The sequence below is a fragment of the Amia ocellicauda genome, chromosome 21 (genome assembly GCF_036373705.1).
Source record: "Amia ocellicauda isolate fAmiCal2 chromosome 21, fAmiCal2.hap1, whole genome shotgun sequence".
Lineage (NCBI taxonomy): Eukaryota > Metazoa > Chordata > Actinopteri > Amiiformes > Amiidae > Amia > Amia ocellicauda.
The window spans coordinates 1911478-1937699 of NC_089870.1; the positions used below are offsets into that span (position 1 = coordinate 1911478).

General features: G+C 40.4%; 1 protein-coding gene across 6 annotated transcripts in view; it reads right to left on the reverse strand.

Annotated features, from left to right (window-relative positions):
• Window positions 1-1659: 1659 nt before the first annotated feature.
• sptb (spectrin, beta, erythrocytic) overlaps window positions 1660-26222 on the reverse strand; it is a 90881-nt gene continuing 66318 nt past the window's right edge. For all 6 annotated transcript variants that reach the window (XM_066694827.1, XM_066694826.1, XM_066694828.1 and 3 more), the window contains 14 exons: window positions 25402-25680; window positions 24887-25017; window positions 23173-23377; window positions 22220-22594; window positions 21728-21972; window positions 21082-21220; window positions 18118-18202; window positions 17217-17413; window positions 16246-16331; window positions 13102-13165; window positions 6262-6527; window positions 4799-4972; window positions 4397-4439; window positions 1660-3768 (listed from right to left, as the gene is read on the reverse strand). In XM_066694827.1, the coding sequence (XP_066550924.1) occupies window positions 3586-3768; window positions 4397-4439; window positions 4799-4972; window positions 6262-6527; window positions 13102-13165; window positions 16246-16331; window positions 17217-17413; window positions 18118-18202; window positions 21082-21220; window positions 21728-21972; window positions 22220-22594; window positions 23173-23377; window positions 24887-25017; window positions 25402-25680 (2472 nt within the window). In that variant the 3' untranslated portion in view covers window positions 1660-3585. The remainder of the gene's footprint in view (window positions 3769-4396; window positions 4440-4798; window positions 4973-6261; window positions 6528-13101; window positions 13166-16245; window positions 16332-17216; window positions 17414-18117; window positions 18203-21081; window positions 21221-21727; window positions 21973-22219; window positions 22595-23172; window positions 23378-24886; window positions 25018-25401; window positions 25681-26222) is intronic.

Genomic DNA, 26222 nt, shown 5'->3' on the forward strand with positions numbered 1-26222 from the left:
CTACTAGTCTCTGAACTCTACTGGAGGGATGGAACACCATTCTTCCAAAAGATATTCGCTCATTTGAGGTTTTGATGATGGTGGTGGAGAGTGCTGTCTAACACGTCCGGTCCAAAATAGGTGAGATCTGGTGAGTGTGAAGGCCATAGCATATGATTCACATCATTTTCATACTCATCAAACCATTCAGTGAGCCCTCGTGCCCTGTGGATGAGGGCATTGTCATTATGGAAGAGACCACTCCCATCAGGATAGAAATGTGTCACCATAGGATAAAGGTGATCACCCGTCTCATTAAGGGGACAAGTGGACCCAAACCATAGCAGGAAAATGCCCCCCACAGCATAACAGAGCCTCCGGACCCCCTCACTGTAGGGGTCAAGCAGTCAGGCCTGTACCGTTCTCTTGGTCTCACCACACATGCACTCGCCCACTTGTCGAGAATATGGTGAAGGATGACTCATCTGACCATATCACTTTTTCCACATCTCTGTAGACCAGTGCCTATGGCATTTATACCACTTTTGTAAAGAAGAACAAGGAGTCCTGGAAGTGATGGTATGGCCCCCACAGAGCCCTGATCTTAAAATCATCGAGTCTGTCTGAAAGAAAGAGAAGCAACTGAGGCTGCCTAAATCCACAGAAGAACTGTGGTTAGTTCCAAGATGTTTGGGCCAACCTACCTGCCGAGTTCCTTCAAAAACTGTGTGCAAGTGTACCTAGAAGAACTGATGCTGTTTTGAAGGCAAATGGTGGTCACAGCAAATATGTAGATTTTTCTTCTGTTCACTCACTTTACTTTTAGTTAATTGATAAATATAATCAATGAACAAAATATGTCTATTTTTGAAAGCATTCTTACTTTACAGCATTTTTTCACACCTGCCTAAAACTTTTGTTTTACACACACACATATAAGAACATAAGAAAGTTTACAAACGAGAGGAGGCCATTCAACCCATCGTGCTCATTTGGTCCAGTCCATTTTTAAATGTTCCAAAACTTTCAGCTTCTACCACATCGCTGGGTAGTTTATTCCAGATTGTGACTACTCTCTGTGTAAAGTGTCTCCTGTTTTCCGTTTTGAATGCCTTGAAGCCCAATTTCCATTTGTGTCCCCGGGTGCGTGTGTCCCTGCTATATATAAACAAGTCAATACCAAATGTGGATTTTGTTTGAAACATACAATGTTGACAATTCATATTTTATAATTTTTCTGCTGTGTGTCTTAATAGAGTTCATTCATCTTAGGTTGTCAAACAGGACCTTCATTCAAATTCAAAGATAACTTTTTGAAACCACAGATTAACTTTAACAAAATGTGTCCCTTGGGTTTCAGACATTTTCAAAATGTTACATTTATCCATCCATCTTCAAAACCACTGATCCTGGTGAGGGTCACGGGGAAGCCGGAGCCGATCCTGGCAGGCATAGGACTCAAGGCAGGTATACACCCAGGACAGGATGCCAGTCCATCACTGGGCAACACTCCCAGACAGACACGCACGCACGCACGCACGCATGCACGCATGCACGCACGCACGGCAATTTAGAGAGACCAATTAACCTAACCTGCATGTCTTTGGACAGTGGGAGGAAACTGGAGTGCCTGGAGAAAACCCACACAGACATGCTAACTCCACACAGACAGGCCCCCCATTTTACATGTTAAATTTGAATTTAATAAAATATTGTGTAAAAATAAAACCACATATGATGAATATAAGTACACCATAAATGCACAATGGGTATTCCTAGATTTAAATGTTGGAGTATACAATGCAGACACATTATATTGTGCTAAGAAAATGATGGCATAATTTGGTGAACATTTCATACATAAGGAAACAATACCTTGTGTTACCAGCATTGTAAGGCAGACAGGGAAGTGAAGCCAAGTACACAATTTATTGTAATGTTAATAGTTAATAGGGGAATTAACAACTGGCATAAACAATTAAAAACAACTATTATATTTTCTGTTTCAGCAAATAGATTATTATAAATATAAGAACTCTAAATTCATATTTCATATATATAATATTTCCTGAATGTATCCATCATTTAAAAGTAAAGCTTAAGTGGGATTTTCCTTTTTAAAGAGCTTACTCTTTTGTTCTACAGAGTGACTATACCTGCAATGGACTGAAGAATACAAATACATTTAGAAAAAACAATCATTCACAAACACCAGTGGGAGACAATAGATTTGAAATGCATACATCTATACAATTCTCTCTGGGTGTCTTGAATCTGAAAATGCATTAGTTAAGGCTGTTATATTGTTGTTTGCCCTAATTTATTTATTTAAAAATTCCTGTAAGTTTTACTACACTTATTGTTTTTCTCCATAGTCCAAATGACAAAAGGTTTCAATGGGCTGTGGGGTATTGTACTCTAAACAGAATACTGAATTTCACCTGCATTATCCTATAAAAGTTTATATAGAAAACTTGTACTCAGCAGCTTGCTAGTATGGCAGACACATAGGCCCATTTGTGACATATCTCCCAATAGAAAGAGAAGGAATTGACCTCCTCCTGTCAAAGCTAGCACCATTTTAAACAACTGTCTCCTTAATCATGAAGTGGGAGATAGGTTTACAGTTATTTTGTTTTACTGGGTCATGGTTTTAATACATAAAATATGGGTCTAAATAATTTTAATTGAAATGTGTTAAAAGTTCTGCATTGGTTCTAATCTTTAGTATTATCTAAATCTCGCTGTTTATTTAAACAGTATTTAATTACATCTGGATTTATCTGGAAATATTTCAAGACTTTATTACTGAACAATTGAAATATCTGGATGCTGCCCCACCCTGAGTTCTTCTAATTGAAATAGTTAATTTTTTTTAGAGACTGGTTTGTGACTGGAAGGAAGGGACAGCAAGTCTTGTGTTGTGCCAAATAATGACTTGTTTGAGTTGATGTTCTTGGATCCCTTTCTTCTTTCCATACAGTACTATACAGCTCTGTTTCAGATTAACATTCAGCCACACAAGCTGTGTGTTAATTTGAATTGAAGGAAACTACCTCTATACATCTATAGAAACAGCATGTTACAAAGCTAGCCAAAGCCTGCCAAAACCCCCTACAGTTTTGGTTTCCCTTTGATGCTTACAGCACAGTATTACATTTCACAAACCATTTATTTATAGGAATAAGGCAAATTATCAAAATATTTCCAAAGTCATACTGTATGTAATACATCATATAAATGCTTTAGCATGCGGTACATAAGCAAAAGAAAAAGAAAAAAGGAATAAACTAGACTACAAAATAAAAAAATTATAAATCTTTGGTTGTTTGGTTGTGAAAACAGCATTTGCCTTTTCTTTTCTTCCAAAGCGGGTCTTAAAATCAAAAGTTGACGTCAACAAGTGAACCTGGCATTGTTGGTTTACTAAATGGCTAAATACAGGCAACAAAGTGTGTTTTTTTTTCTCTCATTCTCAATCCTCTTGTAGGATTTTTAATCTATGAAATCGTTGATAGTTTATAAGGAAAAAATGCAATGCACGATTTAATTGGATGCACCTCGAGTTCCCAATGTCCGTGAGCTGTTGCAGTACACCAGGGTCTCCTACTTCTTCTTGGTGAACAGGCTGAACCTCTTTTCTTTGTCCTTCTTGGCACTGCTGGGGTCGCTGGGCTGGGAGGCCTGGGGCGGCAGGCTGCGGGCACGGCCTCCTGTACTGCTGCTCTGAGAGTCTAACTGCTGGGCAGCTGCACTCTCCATAGCCTGTGTCCAGCTCTGTAACTCCTCCTGACAGGGGAAAGGTCAGTTTAACTCTGGTTTGAGTGGCTTTCTTTGTAGAGCATTGAACAAGCTCATATTTGCACATGGAAAAATTCCCTTAATGAAAATCTGAACTAGTTGCTTGATTATAGAAAACGCATTGCTGTGGTATAAACTGTGGCTGATGTGCTGCTTAGGTGTGTTGTATAAGGTTTTCATACATATTTTAATCTGATGAGAATGGATCAAAATCTCAAAGGACAGATTTGTACAGGGTTTATATTAATTGTTTTTTTCTCAAGAGCTAATACAAGGGCTGAGGATGCCATCTGGCTCCATAAATGCCACTCTATAGGGTTTGTGGGTTTCTTGTCCTAGCCTAATATTTAATATTTGTTTGTTTATTTCTCAATTTGTTTATTTTCAATCGGTAAAGTGTTCTGGGAAGTGCTATACTAAATAAAATTGATTTAATTAAATGCAATACTCTTTGACGAGGGCAGGTGTTACTAGCTGTCCATCAAATTACAAGTACTAACCATGCATTTCAAGGTTTAAATCTTTGGTAAATTCAAGCTGGGGCTTTATTACAGTGAAGTATCATTACAGTAGTATTTCATGATTCAGTCCCACTTAAACCTCTGCTTTGACTCACCTCATCTTTGCACTGAAAGAGGTATTCACTGCCTTCCCCAAGCCTGTGTGACAGAACAGATGCAAAAGGGTTTGGGTTACCTTAAAAAATGTACACTGTATTTGATTTTCTCTGTCTTCAAAAAACAAAAAAAGACAAAAAAACACTTCTGCATACAGTGGTACATTACAGGGATACAAATATAAGGTCATTTCAAGTGAATTTATGGTTAGAGGGCAGGTCACAATCTTGGTTTATAAAATGGTTATTTCTGAGGTAAGATACATTTTATTTTATTTAAACTTGAATGCTAATTAGAAGATGTTTTCACAGTAGTGGCACACATGATCAACAGGGTTTAGGTTTCATTTTTAGTTTAAATTGAAAAGAAATATAAAACAACTACGAGTGATTGATTCCTACCGTAGTTTGAAGACATGTTTTTTCTTTTTGTAATTGGTGAGGATTTCACAGGTGGCCTCAGTGAGGGACAGAGGGGCTTCTCCGTGGTATGGCAGGCCTTGGCTGTGGCTCTTGGCATCTTTATAGGAAGAAAGCTCACCGGCTTTCAACATGCAGTACAGGTTGTTCCATGACCTAGACAGGAGCAAGAGAAACACTTCAATGTGCTGTGGGCACTGTATATTTTCACAAGTACAAACAGCCAGCACTGGAAAGTATTCAAATCATTCTGTGTAGAGTGAGAGCTCCAGATCACATATGAATGGGTTGCAAATGTTGGAGAACAAGGCTGCATCCCAAATCGCACACTTGCTCCCTACACCCTTCGACAAGTGTACACTTTGCGTTACATTGTGCTGATGTCACAGAGTGTGCACTTGAGTGAGTGACGGTGTAAGGTGTAGGTGAAGCTAAAATCGCTCAATGGGACACACTAAAGCATCAGCATTCAGCGCCTTTTGCATTTGGCCTGAAAAACTACCTACGCAGTCTTTTCTTGTCATCTGTCTCTGTATTTAATTATAGTAATAATAATAATAATAATAATAATTTTGAAATACACTTTGTTAATATCACCTCCTAGTTTTATAGGATGCTACTTCGGTAATTAATTAAGTGATAGTTACCGAAATATTTTTTGGCTGAACTTTCAAATCGTATATTTAATTTTAGTTTATCTATCTATGTATTATTTCCTTGATACATAATTTAATAATAATAACTGTCTAGCTAACATTACATTTATATACACCCGCCGCTGCTATATTTTCCCAGTTGACGTGTCTCCGCCTTTAACGTGAAGAGTTCTGGGACTTCAGTGCTAAAACACTTCCTCATAAGTGTGCTCTTTTGTACACTTCGTCGAAGGGAGCATCGAAGGGCACAAACGGCTCGATTAGGCTCCTTCACTCGTTCCCTAAGGGTTTGGGACACCCCTTAAGATGGCCACCGTAGTACTTCCGCCCCGCAAGGGAACGGAACGAGGGAACAAGTGTGTGATTTGGGACGCAGCCCAGTTTTGATAATATAAAAGTAAAACATTGTACTACAACGCTTTTTTGCAAGAACTGCATTCCCATATTTTAATGTGTGCAAACACCTTGGCAGGGATTTGTATAGAAAAATAGTAAAGGTTGCAAATGAAAAGAAACATCTCTCCATGTGGTATGTCATTAGTATTCTATGGCAAATGTGGACTTTTACTTCTTTCTATCACATCACATAAACAAAATGTATACCGTAATAATGCACTTTAAATCCAACCGTAATAAGTTTCAAGTTACTGAAAGTTAGCACAGTAAATAATAAACATGTCGAAGAAGAATGCCGAAGAATGCAATGTGATACTATAATTATGCTAAAATAAATAATCCCTTGTGGCTTGTCCTGTCTGAACTGTCCAGCTGGGAACGTGCAGCTCCTACCTGTTGGAGGCTCTCTTGCCTGGCCCCTCCAGGTCATGTTTGCGCACCAGAAAGCCTTCCTGCAGCACAGACTGTGCCCTCTGGGTCTCTGTCGGCAGTGTGGCGGCTCTCTCAGCTTCCACTGAGGGTGGGGACAGGGTGGACTGTGATGGTCCTAGTCCTGAGGTTGTGGCTGTCTCTGTTCTGTCCAGCCCGTCTGTAGACATGTCTCCAGTTATCTCTGTGCTGTCCAGCAGCATGGGCCTCTGCTCCACCGCTGACCCTGCCTGTGGGCACACACAGGAGCCACGACTGTTAGTGCAAGTCAACACTCTTTCCTGATGTTAACTATAACTACTCTCACACTGGTATTTTATCCAATTTCTAACAGCTGCCCTTTAAAACCATTTAGAACCCAGAATGATATATATATGTCACAACCATTTTAAGTCTTAAAAAAATATATTATCCCAATTTACTAGGTTTCTGTAAGTGACATACAGTGAGGGAAAAAAGTATTTGAACCCCTGCTGATTTTGTACGTTTGCCCACTGACAAATAAATGATCAGTCTATAATTTTAATGGTAGGTGTATTTTAACAGTGAGAGACAGAATAACAACAAAAAAATCCAGAAAAACGCATTTCAAAAAAGTTATAAATTGATTTGCATGTTAATGAGGGAAATAAGTATTTGACCCCTTCGACTTAGTACTTGGTGGCAAAACCCTTGTTGGCAATCACAGAGGCCAGACATTTCTTGTAGTTGGCCACCAGGTTTGCACACATCTCAGGAGGGATTTTGTCCCACTCCTCTTTGCAGATCCTCTCCAAGTCATTAAGGTTTCGAGGCTGACGTTTGGCAACTCGAACCTTCAGCTCCCTCCACAGATTTTCTATGGGATTAAGATCTGGAGACTGGCTAGGCCACTCCAGGACCTTAATGTGCTTCTTCTTGAGCCACTCCTTTGTTGCCTTGGTTGTGTGTTTTGGGTCATTGTCATGCTGCAATACCCATCCACGACCCATTTTCAATGCCCTGGCTGAGGGAAGGAGGTTCTCACCCAAGATTTGACGGTACATGGCCCCGTCCATCATCCCTTTGATGCGGTGCAGTGTCCTGTCCCCTTAGCAGAAAAACACCCCCAAAGCATAATGTTTCCACCTCCATGTTTGACGGTGGGGATGGTGTTCTTGGGGTCATTCCTCCTCCTCCAAACACAGCGAGTTGAGTTGATGCCAAAGAGCTCGATTTTGGTCTCATCTGACCACAACACTTTCACCCAGTTCTCCTCTGAATCATTGGAAACTTCAGACGGGCCTGTACATGTGCTTTCTTGAGCAGGGGGACTTCAGTCCTTCACGGCGTAGTGTTACCAATTGTTTTCTTGGTGACTATGGTCCCAGCTGCCTTGAGATCATTAACAAGATCCTCCCGTGTAGTTCTGGGCTGATTCCTCACCGTTCTCATGATCATTGAAACTCCACGAGGTGAGATCTTGCATGGAGCCCCAGAACGAGGGAGACTGACAGTTATTTTGCGTTTCTTCCATTTGCGAATAATCGCACCAACTGTTGTCACCTTCTCACCAAGATGCTTGGCGATGGTCTTGTAGCCCATTCCAGCCTTGTGTAGGTCTACAATCTTGTCCCTGACATCCTTGGACAGCACTTTGGTCTTGGTCATGGTGGAGAGTTTGGAATCTGATTGATTGATTGCTTCTGTGGACAGGTGTCTTTTATACAGGTAACGAGCTGAGATTAGGAGCACTCCCTTTAAGAGAGACACCTGGGAGCCAGAAATCTTGCTGATTGATAGGGGATCAAATACTTATTATAACTACTATAACTACCTCCTTCTTCTGGGGGGAGTGGGCACCATGGTGCTCTGGTGCTCAACTGCCCCCCCATCACCCTCTGAGCTGTCACTGTCCAACTCAGTGTCCAGCAGTTGGAACCTGTTGGGCAATTCTAGCTCTTGAGGTGTCTCTAGGGGTTGTGGACGCCCTGCTCTGCGGTTACGACCTACTGTAACCCAGCAGTTCTCTACACTGTCCTGCTCTAAGGTTTCAACTCTACTAGGTTTTGGCGTGCACACCATCTCTCTCATGGGCTGATTGACCAATTCTTCTATATCCCTAATACAGCACAGATCGACAAGCTGAGCCTCAAGATCACGAACCTTGATCTCTAGGATTTCAACCTGCCGACAACGTTCACAAATGATGCCTTCTTGGATGAGTTCATCCAGGAAGGCAATCATTCTGCAAACCTGACACTGCAGTGGCCACATTCTTCTAAATGTTATTTTTATTTTTATTTATTTTTTAACGTCTCTTGGTTCCTGCTGCTAGTCAACTGCCTAACTTTTGTCAGCGAGAAACAGCGCAGCTGTGTCTCAACAGCTGCTTTAAGTAGCTTTTGTCTACCTACCCCCAATTCACACCTAACAGGCCCCACCTGGCTCCTCCTGCAACACAATTCCTGCTAGTCCTAGACAAAATCTCCCTTCTACAACCTGTTTACTTTCACCAACTCAGCAGCTGAACTGAATTGACTGAATTAAGGCAAACTACAGACAATGCTAACGTCAATTAAGGCAAACTTGAAACAAAATGAGCAATGCTAAGACTGGTCTGAAACTAGTCAAACCACAAGATGGCTGCCTCTCACCTGTACTCTCCTGTCTCTCTCTGAGAGTGCATGCATTGACTTGATCTTTTCAAATGACCAAGATTGAGTCAGAAGGGCATTAGTTAGAGAACCAATGGCAAACTGTGATCACAATATGGTAAGCTTTGAGGCATAATTAAAAAAAAACAAGGTCCAAGTCTAAAACAATGGTCTACAAATTTAGCAAACCTTGAAGGTATGAGGCGGCACTTAGAAAAATTAGACTGGGGCACACTGGATACAGATTCAGTCAAAAATGGATGGTTATATTTCATGAATATACTACTACAGGCTCAGAAGCAATTTGTACCAAAATGGTTTAATAGAAACGCCCCCCAAAAAAATATAATGAGAAAGAAAATGTTTTATAGCGCATACGAAAAAGAGATTAAACAAAATACAAAGAATAGATACAACTGCAAATGTTAAGCAAGGGATCACGAAAGCCAAAGAGAAATAGAGCTTTTGGAGCTGAAACTAATGCAAAGAGCTTTTTACAATACTATAACAGCAATAGGCCAATACAGGAGGATGTGAAACAGCTAAAAGCTACAAATTGAAGTACCTTAGAAAACAAAGAAGATGTGGCAAATGGTCTAAATGAGTATTTCACAGAGGTTTTTATAAAATAAAAAACAGATAACATGCCACAGGTTAACAATCAGTCTAAGACAGTTCTGAATAAATGAGGAGGAGGTACTAAAGGGACTAACAGAATTCATAACAAACAAATCACCTGGTCCTGATGGTATATTTCCAACAGTACTTTAAGAAATTAGAGAAATTATTTATAGGCTAACTAAAATATTCCAATGGACACTTACAGTGGCTCTCAACAGTATTCACCCGCCTTGGACTTGGATTTAATCAGGAGTTTTTGCCACTGATCAACACAGAAAATGTACATAATGTCAAAATGAAAAATACAATCTGCAAATTGTTCTAAATTAATTACAAATACAAAACAGAAAATCATTGAATGCATAAGTAATCACCCCCTTCAGTCATTATTTGGTAGAGGCACCTTTGGCAGCAATTGCAACCATGAGTCTTTATGGATAAGTCTCTACCAGCTTCGCACATCTGGACACAGCAATTTTTGCTCATTCTTCTTTGTAAAATTGGCTCCATCAAGTTGGATGGGGACCTTTGGTGAACAGCAATGTTCAACTCTTTCCACAGATTCTCAATTTGACTGGGCCACTCCAGGACATTGACCTTTTTGACCACTGAAGTATATGTTTAGGATAATTGTCCTGCTGGAAGATTAATCTTCTCCCTAGTCCCAGGTCTCTTGCAGACTTCAGCAGGATTTCTTCCAGGATTTCTCTGTACTTTCACCATTTTGCCCTGTATCTTTACAAGGTTTCCAGGCCCTGATGCAGAGAAGCATCCCCATAGCATGATGCTGCCACCACCATGCTTCACGGTAGGGATGGTGTTCGGCTTCCGCTAAATGTAATGCTTAGAATTGAGGCCAAAAGCTCTATTTTGGTCTAATCAGACCATAGAATCTTCCTGCACCAGGCTTCAGAGTCTCCAACATGTCTTCTGACAAACTCTAGCCGAGATTTGATGTGCATTTTTTTCAACAATGGCTTTCGTTTTGCCACTCTTCCATAAAGGCCACTTTTGTGAAGTACCTGGGATATTGTTGCAGTATGCACAATGTCTCCCAGCTCAGCTGTGGAAGACTGTAATTCCTTTAGAGTTACCATAGGCCTCTTAGTGGCCTCCCTGACTAGTGCCCTTCTCAGCGGGTACTCAGTTTTTGAGGATGGCCTGATCTAGGCAGATTCACAGTTCTGCCATATTCTCTCCATTTCTTAATAATGGACAAAAAGCTGTGTTCCAGGTGATATTCAATGCCTTGGAAATGTTCTTATACCCTACCCCTGATTGGTGCACTTTTGAAGAACCTTATTCTGGATTTGCTTTGAATGTTCTTTCATCTTCATGATGTAGTTTTTGTTAGGAATTGTACTAACCAACTGTGGGACCTCCCAGAGATAGGTATATTTAACCTGAAATCATATGACACACCTTAATTGCACAGAGGTGGACTCTAATTACGTCTCTTCTAAAGACAATTGGTACTGCTATCAGGTGTGTCATAGCAAAGGGGTGATTACTTACACATTCAATTATTTTCTGTTTTGTATTTGTGGAAATTGTGGAAATGTCCAACGGGGGTAAATACTTTTGAGAGCCACTGTAGAATAGGGGATGTGCCAAATGATTGGAAAACTGCAAATGTCATACCTTTCCACAAGAAAGTGGACAAAGCTGAGCCAGGAAATGATCAGTCTCACCTGTATTACTTGTACAATTTTGGAAAAAGATATGACAGAAAATAGAGGAACATCTTAATGGGAACCATATTCTTGGTGACAGTCAACATGGGATTAGACAAGGCAGATCATGTCTTACTAATTTATTAGAGCTTTTTGAACATGCAACTGCAGCTAGATCACGTGAAAGCATATGATATGATATACTTAGATTTTCAGAAAGCTTTTGATAAAGTTCTGCACCAAAGACTGATCATAAACTTGGAAGCTGTAAGTATTCAGCAAAATGTAGTATATAGATTTTGAACTGGTTGACATATAGGAAACAGAGCGTGTTGATTAGAGGAGTTGCATCTAACTGGAGTGAGCTTGTTAGTTTAGTTCCTCAGGGATCAGTATTAGGGCCTGTGTTTTTTCTAATCTATATTAATGATCTGGACTCTGGGATAGTTAGCAAACTTGTCAAATTTGCAGATGATACTAAAATAGGTGGTAACACAAATGTCCACTATAATTACACTATGGGAGGAATAGAACTTGAAGTGACACATGAGAAAAACCTAGGAGTTTATATGGACTCATCACTTTCCCCATCCAAACAATGTGAGCAAGCAATAAAAAAGGCAAACAAAATGTTACGGTGTAGAATTTAAAGTTTACAACATTTAAAGTGTAGAATTTAAAACAAGGGAAGTGATCTTAAGACTGTACAATGCACTAGTTAGAGCTCATCTGGAATACTGTGTACAGTACAGGGCTCCACACTCCACAAAGATATCACTGCTCTAGAGGCAGTTCAGAGGAGAGCAACCAGACTTATTCCTGGTCTGAAGGGAATGTCCTACTGAGAGACTGAGGGAACTGAACCTTTTCACCCTGAAACAGAGGAGACTACGTGGGGACTTGATTCAAGTCTTCAAGATCATGAAAGGCATCGACCACATCAAACCAGAGGAGCTTTTCCAGATCAGCAGGGACACACGGACCCGGGGACACAAATGGAAATTCTGCTTCATTGAGTACGGTCCTTTTCAGACAAGACAGCATTTTGAATATAGAGAAATTCTTATGTTGAATTTTGAATTTTAATGCAAGATAGGCTTCAAGGCATTCAAGACGGAAAACAGGAGACACTTCTTCACACAGAGAGTTGTCACAATCTGGAACAAACTCCCCAGCAATGCAGGTGAAGCTGAAAATTTGGGAACATTTAAAAATACACTGGATAGGATCCTTGGATCACCAAACGAGCATGATGGGGTGAATGGCCTCCTCTCGATTGTAAACTTTCTTATGTTCTGATGTTCTTTTAACTACAGAGTAACTGCAGAATGCTTGAATCAGTGCAACAAAGACAGTAGAATCAGCAGGCAAGCAAAACAGAACACAGAAAGAGCTGATTCAGCACTTCAGCGCCACGTGGTCTGGGCTGTGGTGCTACTGAATCACTGTTATCATCTGGAGGAGTATCAATATTAATGAGAAGCCTAAATTCACAGTGCACAGACAGTAAAGTAGATCTTAAAAAATGTAAGAGGAACTGCACAACTGTGCAATGAAGAAAGTACCATAAGAATGCCTGGGAATCCCACTATATTGCTTACTGGGCGTTACTATACATTCTTCAATACTGACTATAAAAAATACATCTGTTTACGTAAGGTGACTTTTATTTCTAGGGATCTAATGGAAACAATTAATCAAGGACAGAGCAAAGTGGAGGAACTCCAGGCTGAACCCCTCCAGCTACCCCCTAATAATGGAAGTGAACTGAAGTGCCAATGTCTGGACCTGAAACCTACTGTCTCGTGTCTGTGCAAATCATTCCATACTCGGAGCACAGGTGTGTACTGGTGATAACTTCACAAGTCTCTTCAGCAAACAAACCCATTACTTACCAGGGAGTGCTCCTCTGTGGTGTAAGACTGAGAGTACTCGCCCATGTCTCCAGTGTCTTCGCTCCTGGAGGAACACAAACACAATGGATGTCATTTTGGGGAAACTACCTGTCATTTAAGTCATTTAACCAGATCGGGGAAGTTTGTCTGTAGTGGAAAATCAAGTCAAAGATATTAACTGTCACTTTCTTTTGTTAGTGTCATACTGTTGCGTTCTTAAAAATATTTAAATTTGTACTCCTAGAATACCTGAGTCAGTTATGGTGATGTTATTCCCCTATATGAGGTGGAGCATCACTGGAGGCTCAGGGGTGTGCTGGGATGGCAGTTCCAAATCAAGTGGGGTTTGAACATACCTGTCACATCCATTTTGACTTAAGTAATTCTAATGAACTTATTTGGTAACTGACTGTATACAGTATGCTCCAAAATACACTGCAGATAAAGAGCCTTTTGTGTAAAAACAAAAACAATGTTTTCAAGCTGTTAGAAATAAAAAACAATCCTAATCTTTGAAATATTACTAAAAAGTATATTCTAAAGACAACACAGAGTATAGTGATATACTGTACCACTTCAAAGAAATACAAAACACAAATTACACATTTGAAGCAATTTGCAGCCTGACAGTATAAATGACTGATACATCTGAAGTAGTTGTTCAAGGTATGGTGTTTATGTGAATTATTCCACAGAATTATGTTTCCAAGGTGAATGGAAGACAATCAGTGCCAAACTAGAACGTGGGTTAATGTGTCCACAGTGTGTGCCAGGAAGAGGGACCTAACCCGTCTTAAGCTGCATGGTGATCTTTGGATTTCAGGGCATTGCAAATAAAACCTAAAAACGATGGAGGAAAAATAATAAACAAACCAAAGACATGTGCGTAGTGTACCAGCTGGGTATACAGGAGCTTCTGCACTGCATTTGTGCAATTTAGTGATTGTTAAGTGCTAATGAGAGAGAGTGCAGCTTGCTTCTAAATGGAGTACAGAGGGAAATATATTAAAAACTCCAGGGAGACTCATATGAAGAATGGGAGAACATTTCACTATGGTAGCTGGGCATGGCAAGCTAACCCCTTAAGTTTCTGTTCGGATTCCATGATAAATATTGTGACACAAGGTGGGGTGTAGTAGAGCCCTGCATTTCAGCCCCAATTTTCACGTCATAGTTCACACGCGGGCCGGGCATCAGGCCTGTTATAGGCTCCTCTTCCTTTTTATATTTTAGACATTAATTAATTAAAAGAAACTATGAGAAGTTGCTGATGGTAAAACAAACATAGAAAGATGTTATATAATCTATCACACTGACACACATGACACAGTCTGCTCACACACACACACGGACACAGGCTTCCCACGGACAACACGAGAGCATGCTACCGCGCCTGTGCAGACTGGCTCACACGGTGTTTAGTGTCCCTGCCAGCGGCAGCAGCAGCAGCGTGTCTTCAGTGTAGCTGGACGAGGACAGAAGAAACAGGACTGGACTGAAACCGTCCACTGTGGATGCTGTGCTTTTTCTCCATGATGCTCTGTAAAAGACTGTTCTTCTGGCTGTAGCCATGTTAAGACTAGGAGGCCGTCTTGTTTTTTGTTTGATTGGACTGTATTGTCATTAGTCTAACTGCTGGAAACTATTGGAAATAAGAATGGCCATGTTCTGTGGTGACGCCTTGATTTTTGAGGTAAGGTAAGATAACCTGCGTGTTTTTATTTTTATTTTGTGTTTAGATCATACAGCACGTTCGTTCGTTTTTTTCCTCACGCCATTGCGAGCAGCAGAGCAGCCTGGTCAGCTTGTCAAAAATGCTTTTTTACTGTGGTGGTGATAATAAACATTTAAACTAACATTGTGTGATATGCTTGAAGTGTTTTATATCTATTGATTTTATTGTAGGCAAGTCAAGTGTTGATTTGAGAGGCTAAATTGATCAAACGTGATCAACTCAGTGTCGGCCGCTGGCCGCTTGGTCGTCACTTTAAAAAACAAAAACTTTAATTTAACAAACAAAAAATGCTCCAAACATTTTTCTAAATTAACTTAATAAAGAAACGAAAAGAAATATAACTACTTTGCAATTAAAAACAAAACTGAACTATTTTAATGGCTGCAACAGTAGTATAGGCTGTGGTAATGAAAAAAAAACTAAAAAAAAACAGTCGGACTCGGGACGATAATTGTGATAAGCTGTCGGACAAGGGCCGGGCTGGGGCCTGAGCGTCTCGGGCCAGGGCCGGGCTGGGGCCTAGATTTGAGGCCCGTGCAGGGATTTAGGGTATAGTATACGAAGGGAGATACAAAATTAGGGATCCCCCTGTTGGTGCTCTCATACCAAAACCATATGCAAAAATATCTACAAGTCACCTGTCAACCTAGGGAATCAAGCACACCTGCAGTACATCAGGAAGGTGTTTATAAAGGAGAGCCTAGCAGTTCATTTCACATTGCATTGTACCTGAGGGGAAGTGCCAGAGAGCTTTTGGTGTCTGTAAAATGAGAGAAAGGGAGAGCGTACCGATTTGTTGTGATTTACTGGCTTTTGACATTCACTTTGTTTGAAATCCCGCATTGACTACCAACCACGGATTGCATGAGGACTGCAATTTCAGACACGACCCTTTGTAAAGCTACTTATGTTTTCACACCACCACATATTTCCAAAAACAAATCTTTCCATCGAATCACCAACTCTAATCCCCAACGACGCACACTTCCAACCCCCTGCTGTGTCACAATATGTTCTGAAAATATTCTTTATCAACAGGAAGCAAAATTAAGTGTATTCATGGAGCACATGCCTGACTGAACATTACTTTATGAGAAAAATCCAGTAACATTAATTAGCAACCTTCAAGATGTTGCCTAAGTCTTCTGCAAGAGTTAGGGGTCTAACAAAGAAACAGATGTAACCAGAATGAAAAACTCAGGAAATTGTTTGGTAAAATAATCTGGCGATAAAGACAATATAAATACTTCTAATTCATTTAAGTATTGACCCTTCTGTACAACATGGAACACAAGCCCAAATTAGGTTACCCATGTCAATCTGCTTGAATTGTATGGAACAGATTGCTTGCATTCACATAATGGAGGGTTAATCTGTCTCAATTTGCAAAAGAGATAAGGGACACTTACCTGATCTCTGGTTCAGGCCTCTTTTCTCCATTCTGGCTCATTCTTCGTAGAGCCTCTTGCTGTTGACGAATTTCCAGTAACTCCAGCTGGAGACAGATGGAACACAGTACACAGAGAGTTAAAGCACAGCTGGAGACAGGGAGCAGGTTACACAGCACAGAGAGGGGAAACAGAGGGAGTTATGCAACACAGGTAATGGTTTTAAGTGAGGCTGACAGGTTTGAAATATTTAATCTTGAGAGCTAATCAGTTTTTGCAAGTATAAATGCCACTAGTGTAAAACTAAGAAACAGACATGTATGTTTACGTTCAAAGAAGTTGAACATAAGTTAAATAATAGGAGTGTGTGTAGTCCCAAAAATAAAATTATGAAAAAGATGGCATGTAAAACTGTTGAAGAAACAGGATGTGATAAAGATCTAACTTTTATTTACTAATGGGAAGCAGAATAGATAAATGTGTCACAGAATGGTATTCAATAAAACTCTGATCATTTGATTGTGTGTATCAGTTAATAGAGATGTCTGATGGGTCACTATGCCTGCTGATATATCCCAAAGCAATATTGTGCTCCAAAATCATACAGCAAAGTAAACAGATTTGCTATAGCAATACAAATTTCATTGCTGGCAAAATCTGAATTTAGAACAAAAGCTGTGTCCAACACATGTCCAACACAGTACATTTTAATGTTATTTATAATTTTTAAGTGAAAAAAATATAAATCTTTGAAATTGAGTACGGTCCTTTTCAGATAAGACAGCATTTTGAATATTCTTATGTTGAATTTTGAATTTTAAATGCAAGATAAAAAATATGCAATAATCTACAGACTTATGATGAAGCCTCCTTCCGGATATATATATATGGCCCTGTATGGAGTTGAATTTGTATGTATGCAGTTAAAGGATAAACATTGATTTGTTTGTTAGCCTTTTCTTTCTGAATTGCAAGCTGGACTATTACCATACCGTTGTCAGTCTTTCCAGGGCACTAAACCTCTCCTCCCAGGTTGCTGTAGACTTCTCAAAGGCCTCATGTCTCTTCAGCAGTTTCTCCACCTCGTCCACTGTGTGGCCAAAGTCCCGACTGGCCACGTAGGGCTCCTGAGCAATCAGCCAAGACTCAGCTACAGATGCATCCCTCGCAAACTGACACACCTCCAGCACTGTGACAGAGAGAGAGTGCAAAGACTGACTGACTGTCCTACAGTGTGTGCAGTCAGACACCTCACACAGATCTGACACTGTCACCACACTCACAGTCCCCAGCCCCACATCACCAACCTCTGTTGGGCTATCGTTGGTGTCTAGGGGGTTTTAGTTGGCTGTGAGGATGCAATTGTTGTTTACCAGCAGTTGGATGCTTGTGTCAGTTTTGCAATATTTGTACCACATAAATTTACAAATGTTGGAACCTTGTCATTTGTTATTGTGATGGATATTTAACAACTTTGCATCTTTGTTATTGGTTCTAATTATTATTATTATTATTATTATTATTATTATTATTATTATTATTATTATTACTGTCATTATTTGTGTTGTTTATATTATTATTAAGATGATGATCATAATTACGGCAATGATTACTATTATTATTATTATCATTTTCTACAAGTATGGCAATACACGTCCCTTCAAAGTAGTGGAAATAGTGCTTATTCTAGCAGCTCATTACAGTTCAGTGAGAAACACTTGCCAGAATGATGATCTGGAAATTTGGAAATTCCTTAACCACCACATCTACTGTGTTACGTGAAAAGTTCATAAATCAGAGGAACACTTCAATGTGTACGTCAGTCTGACTGTGAAAGTCTACACAGGATTCACTGGACTGACAGGTCAGAGAAGAGAGTCATATTGCACTCACAGAGGCGAAGCCAGTCCCATCTGTCATCCCACTTCGTTATCATTTCCTTCTTCTTCTCAGTCAGTTGGATTAGTTTCTCCTTAATCTGAAAATTAAAATACAGAAACAAAACAAAAAAGTATCAGCACTCTTTTGCCATCGTGGAGCTCCACTTGGTTAGATGGTAATTGTAGATACTTCATCATAAAATGTATCTTTACATTACATTACTGTACATTACTTTCCACCACTGCAATACCATTCAAATACATCTAATCTCTTGATCTCATACACATTATTTACTACTGCTAACTACTGGATTGCTCTGTAGTTACACTGTCATACTGTACATGTATTTTGTGCACTTCATATTCTGAACTGCGGTACCTTTTCAATTTCTATACTACAGTTTGTGAACTGTGAAGTGTTACCTTGTAGATCATAGACCTAACACAATTTAAGAGGTTAAAGCAGAACCATGATTTCAAATGCAAAGACAGGCCTGTGCTGGTGTCATGTTCGAAGTCTCTGTTCCCCTTCTTAAACATGTCCAACGCACCATTTCCTTTAGAAACATAAAAAACATCAACCCCACTGATCTTATCAATCTGATTCAGACTTACCCCAGTCCTGACTCCAACTCTATTCATAATCTCATTGTGCATTACAACTTGTGAATTGTGAATACCCTCGCTCCCTTTAAAACCCGCTCTGTCTCTTTCACTCACACTGCTCCCTGGTACACACTGTGGAGTTAGGGCACTGTTAGGGCTCTGGATTAATGACTGGAAGGTTGTGGGTTCAAATCCCGGGTGGGGCAGTGCTTGCTGTTGTACCCTTGAGCAAGGTGCTTCACTTAGATTGCTCCAGTAAAATACCCAGCTGTATAAATGGGTACAAATGTAAGTTGCCCTGGATAAGAGCATCAGCTAAATGACAAAAATAATAATAATAATAATACACACCCTCTCAGCTGCCAGAACATTATACTACTCTAGCATCATCAATTCTGGTCAAAATAACTCAAACTTCCTCTTCTCCACAGCAAAACGTTTACTTCAGCCACCCGATAACTTCCCTTCTGACAAGTTCCTCAAATTTTTCCACACAAAAGTCCATGACATCCACCAATATCTATCAAAATTGCCAAAATCTGTCTGGGATGAATACACCACAAGGCTCAGCCTACACTACCTGTCTCTCTGATTTCACTCTAGTCACTGAGCATTCCATCACTGAACTTATCTGTAGATCCAAATCATCTACTTGTCAACTTGACCCCATGCCCACTAGCCTTGTTAAAACTCTGATTACTGGCATAATTAATTCCTCCCTCACTACTGGCATTGTACCTTCCACACTTAAGGTTGCTGCTGTTACTCCCATCCTTAAAAAATGTAATGCTGACCCTGATGACCTGAACAACTTCCGTCCCATCTCAAACCTATCCTTCCTTTCCAAAACACTTGAGTGGGTTGTGGCTACTCAGCTTCAACTCCATCTCAGCTCCAATAACCTTCATGAACCATTCCAGTCTGGTTTTCGCTCCAACCACAGCACTGAAACAGCCTTAGTAAAAATCACCAATGACCTTCTCTGTGCAGCTGACTCAGGGGTACTATCCATTCTCATCCTTCTTGACTTGAGTGCAGCCTTTGATACCATCTCCCATCCACTCGTCATAGAACGTTTAGCTGGTGTTGGTGTCACGGGTGTTGCACTCTCTTGGTTTTCTTCTTACCTCACTGACCGTCAACAGTTTGTGCAAATTAAAAAACACAGATCAGGGTGTGCAGCTGTTTCACAGTGTGTCCCCCAGGGGTCAGTGTTGGGACCACTTCTTTTCATAATCTACCTCCTACCACTGGGCAAGATTATGCGTCATCACAAAGTCAATTTTCACTGCTATGCTGATGATACGCAGCTTTACATCTCCACCAAACCCACCCTTCCCCTCCCTCCCACTTCCCTTATTAACTGTCTCCAAGATATTAGGAGCTGGATGAGCTCGAACCTCCTCAAATTTAACAGCAACAAGACAGAAGTCATGCTTATTGGCTCTAAATCTATTGTTTCTAAACAGCACAACCTTAGTATTAACATTGATGGTTTTTCAGTTCCGCTTTCATCACAAGTCAAAAGCCTTGGTGTCATCTTGGACAGCATGCTCTCATCTGAACCCCATATAAAAGCCATTACCCGGAAATCTTTTTTCCACCTCCGCAACATCTCCAAGCTTCGTCGTTCATTGTCACACTTCAGCACTGAAACCCTTATCCATGCCTTGGTCACTTCCTGACTGGACTACTGCAATTCTCTCCTTACTGGTATCCCTATTAAACTCACCAATAGACTACAATTGGTCCAGAACTCTGCTGCCAGAATACTCACCTGCACTAGATCATCTGAACATATCACACCAGTCCTTATCCAGTTACATTGGCTCCCTGTGCACTACCGTATCGTCTTTAAGTCGCTCCTCCTTACTAACAAAGCCCTTCATAACCTGGCACCTACCTACCTGTCGGACCTCATCCCAGCCTATGCCCCTTCCCGCTCCCTCCGTTCCTCTTCTGCTAATCTCATCACCCCCCCATTCCGTCTCGCCACCATGGGTGGCTGGGTCTTTAGCTGCTCGGCCCCCAGGCTCTGGAACGCACTCCCCACACAAATAAAACAAGCAGACACTCTCATCTCTTTTAAAAATCTTTTAAAACCTCACCTTTTTAAGAAAGCCTACCTTCTATAGCCCTATGGCTACATTTTAGCAGATGCTTCTTTTGTAACTGTCAGTCCCTATGTATTTCTCCATCGTAATCTATGTTTATTGTATTAATTTATATAGGTCAACTTTGTGTAAGATGTCCTTGAGTATCTAGAAAGGCGTCCCCCAAATAAAATGTATTATTATTATTATTAAAAAAGAATGAAAGCTGGAGATGAATCTTGCCCTGGAAGCACTCTGGTTCTCTTCTCCATACTCACCTCCTCAGATTCACGGTGTTTGCGAGCTAACAGTTTCTTCCCCAGCTCCACACAGGCTGTGAAATTGGGGTTCCTCGTATCAATCTCCGACCTGATGCCCTGGTGATATTTCATCAGGAGCTCCACAGAAGACACATCTCTGTGACAAAAGGGAAATTGATACATTCCATGTTTAAAGTTTTTTGTTGTATTTGTATGCCCATACCTAACTGACCATCAACCGTAACTCATGAACATCAACCAGATTCAATCCACTCATCAGAGTAAGGGTTGAAATCATGAATTGCTATAATCACATTCGTTTTTACACAGTGCACACATTTGATCAAATATTGTCAAAAATATTTGTTTTTGAAAACATTTATTCACACATTTTAAGTAAAACAAACAACAAACAAACAAACAAATGAAAAACACTTGATTTCACATTAGCTAAGCAATACAGAAAGAACAGTAAGTTGTTTTGGGATACTGCTCCTTACTGGGGAATTGTGAGGAATATTTAATAATGATGGAGATGACCTGATTTCATGTGACATAGCCCAATGAAACGAATCACAGACGTCTCCTTGCCATTACCTGATTTAGAAGCAGTGAAATACGTCATTCCACCCTGTAACCCCTATGTATTTGGATCTGTCCTTACCTGGGCTTCTCCTGGGTTTCAATCTGTTGGATGATGCTCTCCATCCAGCACAGGAGGTCCCTCACCATGCTGAAAAAGCGGAACTTGTCAGCGGTGTCAACCAGCTGGGCCCGCCGCCCATCGCAGGCATCTAGCAGGCTCTTCCAGGCCTCCACCACTTTGTGCTCAGTGTCCTGGATGGCACCGGCTTTGTCCCCCGCATACTGTGCGTGTAGGCGGGCGGCCGTCTCCTGGAACTGCTGCACCTGTGGTAGGGACATACACATAACACACATTTTCAACTATGTTAAATAAAGTGTCCCTAAACTCAACTAAGCTTACTAAGATATTGAGAATGCTTTATGGATATATCTCAGTGAGACCTGTTATTCGAGCTACATTCCCCTCCCAAAGTAGGCGCGTGTGTGTGTGTGTGTGTGTGTGTGTGTGTGTGTGAGTGTGTGTGAGCGTGTCTGTGTATATGAGAGTCTGTGTGTGTGTACGGGAGTGTACCTGCTTTCCCAGTGCATGGATGTCCCTCTCGAAGGCTGCATGCATGCGGTGGAAGGACTCTGCTGTGCTGACATCCCCGCCGAGGTCAGCGGGGAGCTGGGTGTGCTTCTCCTGTATGAGGGCCAGCAGCTCCTTGCTGTCGTAGAAGTACTTGTGCAGGTCATAGGAGGAGGTAAGCAGCTGAGCACGTGTGTCAATCAGCTCCAGCAGATCACCCCAGCTTTCATTCAGGTTGTCCTTCCACTCTGCCATAGTGGCAGCCTCGGTATGCTCAGTGTTGATCAGTTCATTGATCAGCAGATTGACGTTGTCCACTCGCTCCTGCCCGATGGTGCCAGTCTCCCGGGCAAACTCACGGAATTTATCCCGCAGCAGCTGCCCCCGGGGGACAAAAATCAGGGTTAGGAAAATTGATCAGACACTTGGCATGTTTGGATTTTGTTTCTATTTCAGATTGAACTGGATCTGAACTCTCAATGTTCTCCAGAAGCAGTATGTATATTTTCAAGCTTTATATACATCAAATTAAAGGCTTCAAATTCCTGCTGAATTCTGACAAGATACCACCTACATTTCCTCTGAATCTGCATGTGCAAAGGCAAGAATATACAAGGCATAAAAGCTCAAATCAATTATGTATTTTCTTTGGTGCTGTCTCCTCCACAATTCTCATATGTCCTAACAATAAAGAGTTAAATTAAATAAAAAAAATATTTATTGGTGTGACCCCTCAATTTTGGTAATTTTAAAGTATAAAAGCTATCATAGCACCTAACTTGCCATTAAATAGAGCTCAATTCACTGCATGATGATTGATTGATGATTGATGATTGATGACAGAGATATGGACAGGCTGTTTGCTGTCAGTTTTACAGCATCACGAGATAAGGTAGCAGGGAAGCAGTGGAGAATGTGGGTCAAAGGAAGGGAGTATCAAAGGAAATAAATCTCACAGTGACATGGTCGATGTCCTGACCCATCTCCTGTGAAGAGGCGGCCAGGTCACGCTCAGCAATCCACTGCTCCAGGTCATCAACCTCGCGGCTCAGCTGGAACAGGTGGTAGTTGTGCTCCAGCTTCTTCCTTCGCTCCTCCGCCAGGTCCCTCAGGCTGGCATACTGCTTGTCCACCTGACCCTGCCGGCAGATTATCTGCTCCCTAGCACAGACCAGCATGCTCTCTCAGAAACAGCTCTCGTTTTGGGTAAAGTCATTTTGGAAGTATCTAACCAGCTTTCATTATTCCCAAATCACACTCATTAAGTCCACCATCCCAGTTAAATTGTCTTAAAAAACATCAGGGCCAAAAAGCTGATATTAGGCGATTTTGATAGATGTCATAACTATAAGCATTATAACAAATTCTAACTGTGATAATAAGAGAGAAGTAAAAGTACTGAAATCCTCCACAATCATCCTCCAAAGATTAATTTTGAATTGATTTCCTCAATAAACCCAGCTAACATACGTAGTCCTGGCAACATTGTGTGAGGTTGTAATTTGGTTGATTTTGGTTTGATAAATACAACTTGAGAAAAGGTTTGCTGACAGGTGTATCCTTGAGCAAACGGAGTCATTATCCATTTGTCACACAATAGCGTTGGCAGATACCTCCAGATATCTCTGGAACAATTAATATCAACTGTAAATGTATTATTCAGCAAATTCTAATTCAGGATATTTTGTTAGATTATTTTTTTATTTAAATTAGATTTTGTCATTTGAGAATATTTCTTTCAATTCTTTATTCTTTTATCACAAAATCTAGAGTCTACGAATTTCTTTTGCCACTCCTTTTTCTGTGTTCACTTTATTACAATGTGGCCACAACATTATTTGGTTAGCTGGGAAGGCAAATATTGCTACCCTGCGAAGGGCGCTATACAAATAAAAATGAATTGATTTAATTGATTGATTGATAATCAGCCATATTATCAAAAATCTTTATACTAAATATGTCAGTGGAATGTCCTTTACACATAATATATGCAGAGAGGATACAGCTACTATTCTAGTTTTAAGTAAATTATTATAGAAAAAACAACAACATACATTTACTTCATAATGTATATTATTATTTTTAAGGATAATCTGTTAAATTATTTAAGGAGATTATATTATCAATATAATATTTTTTCCATTAAATTATTTCATCACAAATTTACAACTGACAATTTACTTAAATCTGACTGTCAGTTAAACCCACATTTGTATTACTTTTTCACATTTTCAGTGAGTTTATGGTGTTAGCACTAGTACTCCAAATGGCTGGCACTGGGGTTAACCCCCACTGACCTTACTGATGTGTACAACATAAATTAGGTAAGAACAAAACAAGCACAACACCAATCATGGAGCAAAAAACATGTTTTTTTTTTTTTTGGGATAGCTACATTTATTTTGTGAGCATTGTCTATGATACCCCTATCAGAATTAATGTTGTTGTTTTCTTTTTGCTTTATATTTTGAACTTACATAATGTACCTATTTTTGGCATTTTTGTATTACTGTCCTCAAAGTGACATTCAATTTAATGTTCAGTTTCTTTGCTATATGGACTTATGTAATTCATGTTAAGATTATCACCAATTTCGGATTCTGTTTCCTGGATTGTCCTTTCATTCATCTCTGGATACTTCCTCTAACATTAATTAATAAAGACGCATACCCCTCAGGATGGTCCTCGGATAGCATCTTCTGTGCCCTGTCAGCCAGCTTCTTCACAGAGTCAGCATAGTTCTCCACTGCCTGCTGCTGGGCCAGGTGTCTCTTCAGCATCACCACTGCACTCTGCTCATCCTGTGGACACAGCACTCTCTGTTATCACTTGCTGCTCCCCATTAACACTAAGGGCTGCTACATCTTTCACTTTATTGTTTTTTTAATTGCAAAAATATATTGGCTATTATTCTCAATCAGAATCGTGGTAAATTGTTCTACTACGTTATACATTGACAACTCCCTATGCTTAATATTAGTTGGTTTTAGTTGTCCTGTTCTAAGTCAATTAAATTTGCGTGATTATTACCCATGGGCAGTGAGGTTTTCTGGCAAGGAATATAACTTACAGTAGGTAATTGAATGAAAGGTTTCAATTAGTCTAATTAAACTAAGTTTAGTTTTAATGAAAGCTGGAAGTACCAGGACTGTGGGACTCTAACGGAATAGTGTAACCAGTGTAACCTTGGCCTTGTCGTCAGCGATCATGTAGAGCTCCTGCTCTCCTATCCAGGCCTCAGCCTCGGCAGCATCGTTGTAATACTGCTGAGCCTCACTGGACCCTCCCAGGCGATCCCTTCTCTTGGCCGTCTCATCCTGCAGCCGCGCCCAGATCTCTTGAAGCTCCTTCATCTGCTTGCTGATCTTCTCTGAGTCGGGGTTCCCAGCTGCCATCATCCTCTCTCCACGGTTCAAGACCTCATCCACACGTGGTTGGTGCCCCTCGATTTCCCTCTGCAGTGTCTGTGTGAGAGAGACTGCACTTAGCTCCCATAAGACACAGCCCCGCATTAACACAAACCTCCCAATGAACCATGCATATCACTTTTGGTATAAATGTTAGCCTTCTGCATGAGCTACAGGCCAACTTACCTCAAGCAGATATGTTTTTAATTACATAATTATGATCGATCATCTGTAATTTTGCAAGACTCTGCATATCAGTATCTCTGTGTAATATCTCTCATCTCTAGTGTGTCTAATGCTACCTGATTCTTTGTATTCAGCCATACAACCAGAAAGTGATTTCTGCAAAAGGGTGAAGCTGCAGGAATGTAGATGTGTTTGGAAATAAATGTAAAATAGGCACTAATGCATTCCTTATTATAAGCCCCTGATATAGAATACATAATAGTTATTTATTTCCATGTTCATGTTTGGCAGAGTGAGTGGAATAACAACTTGTGTGAGTCCTCTGAAACCCTTCTATATCCAAGTCTTGCGCTTTTGTATTGCACACTCATCATGGAATGCCAATAAACAGAACTGAAGTGCCAACTCTGAAC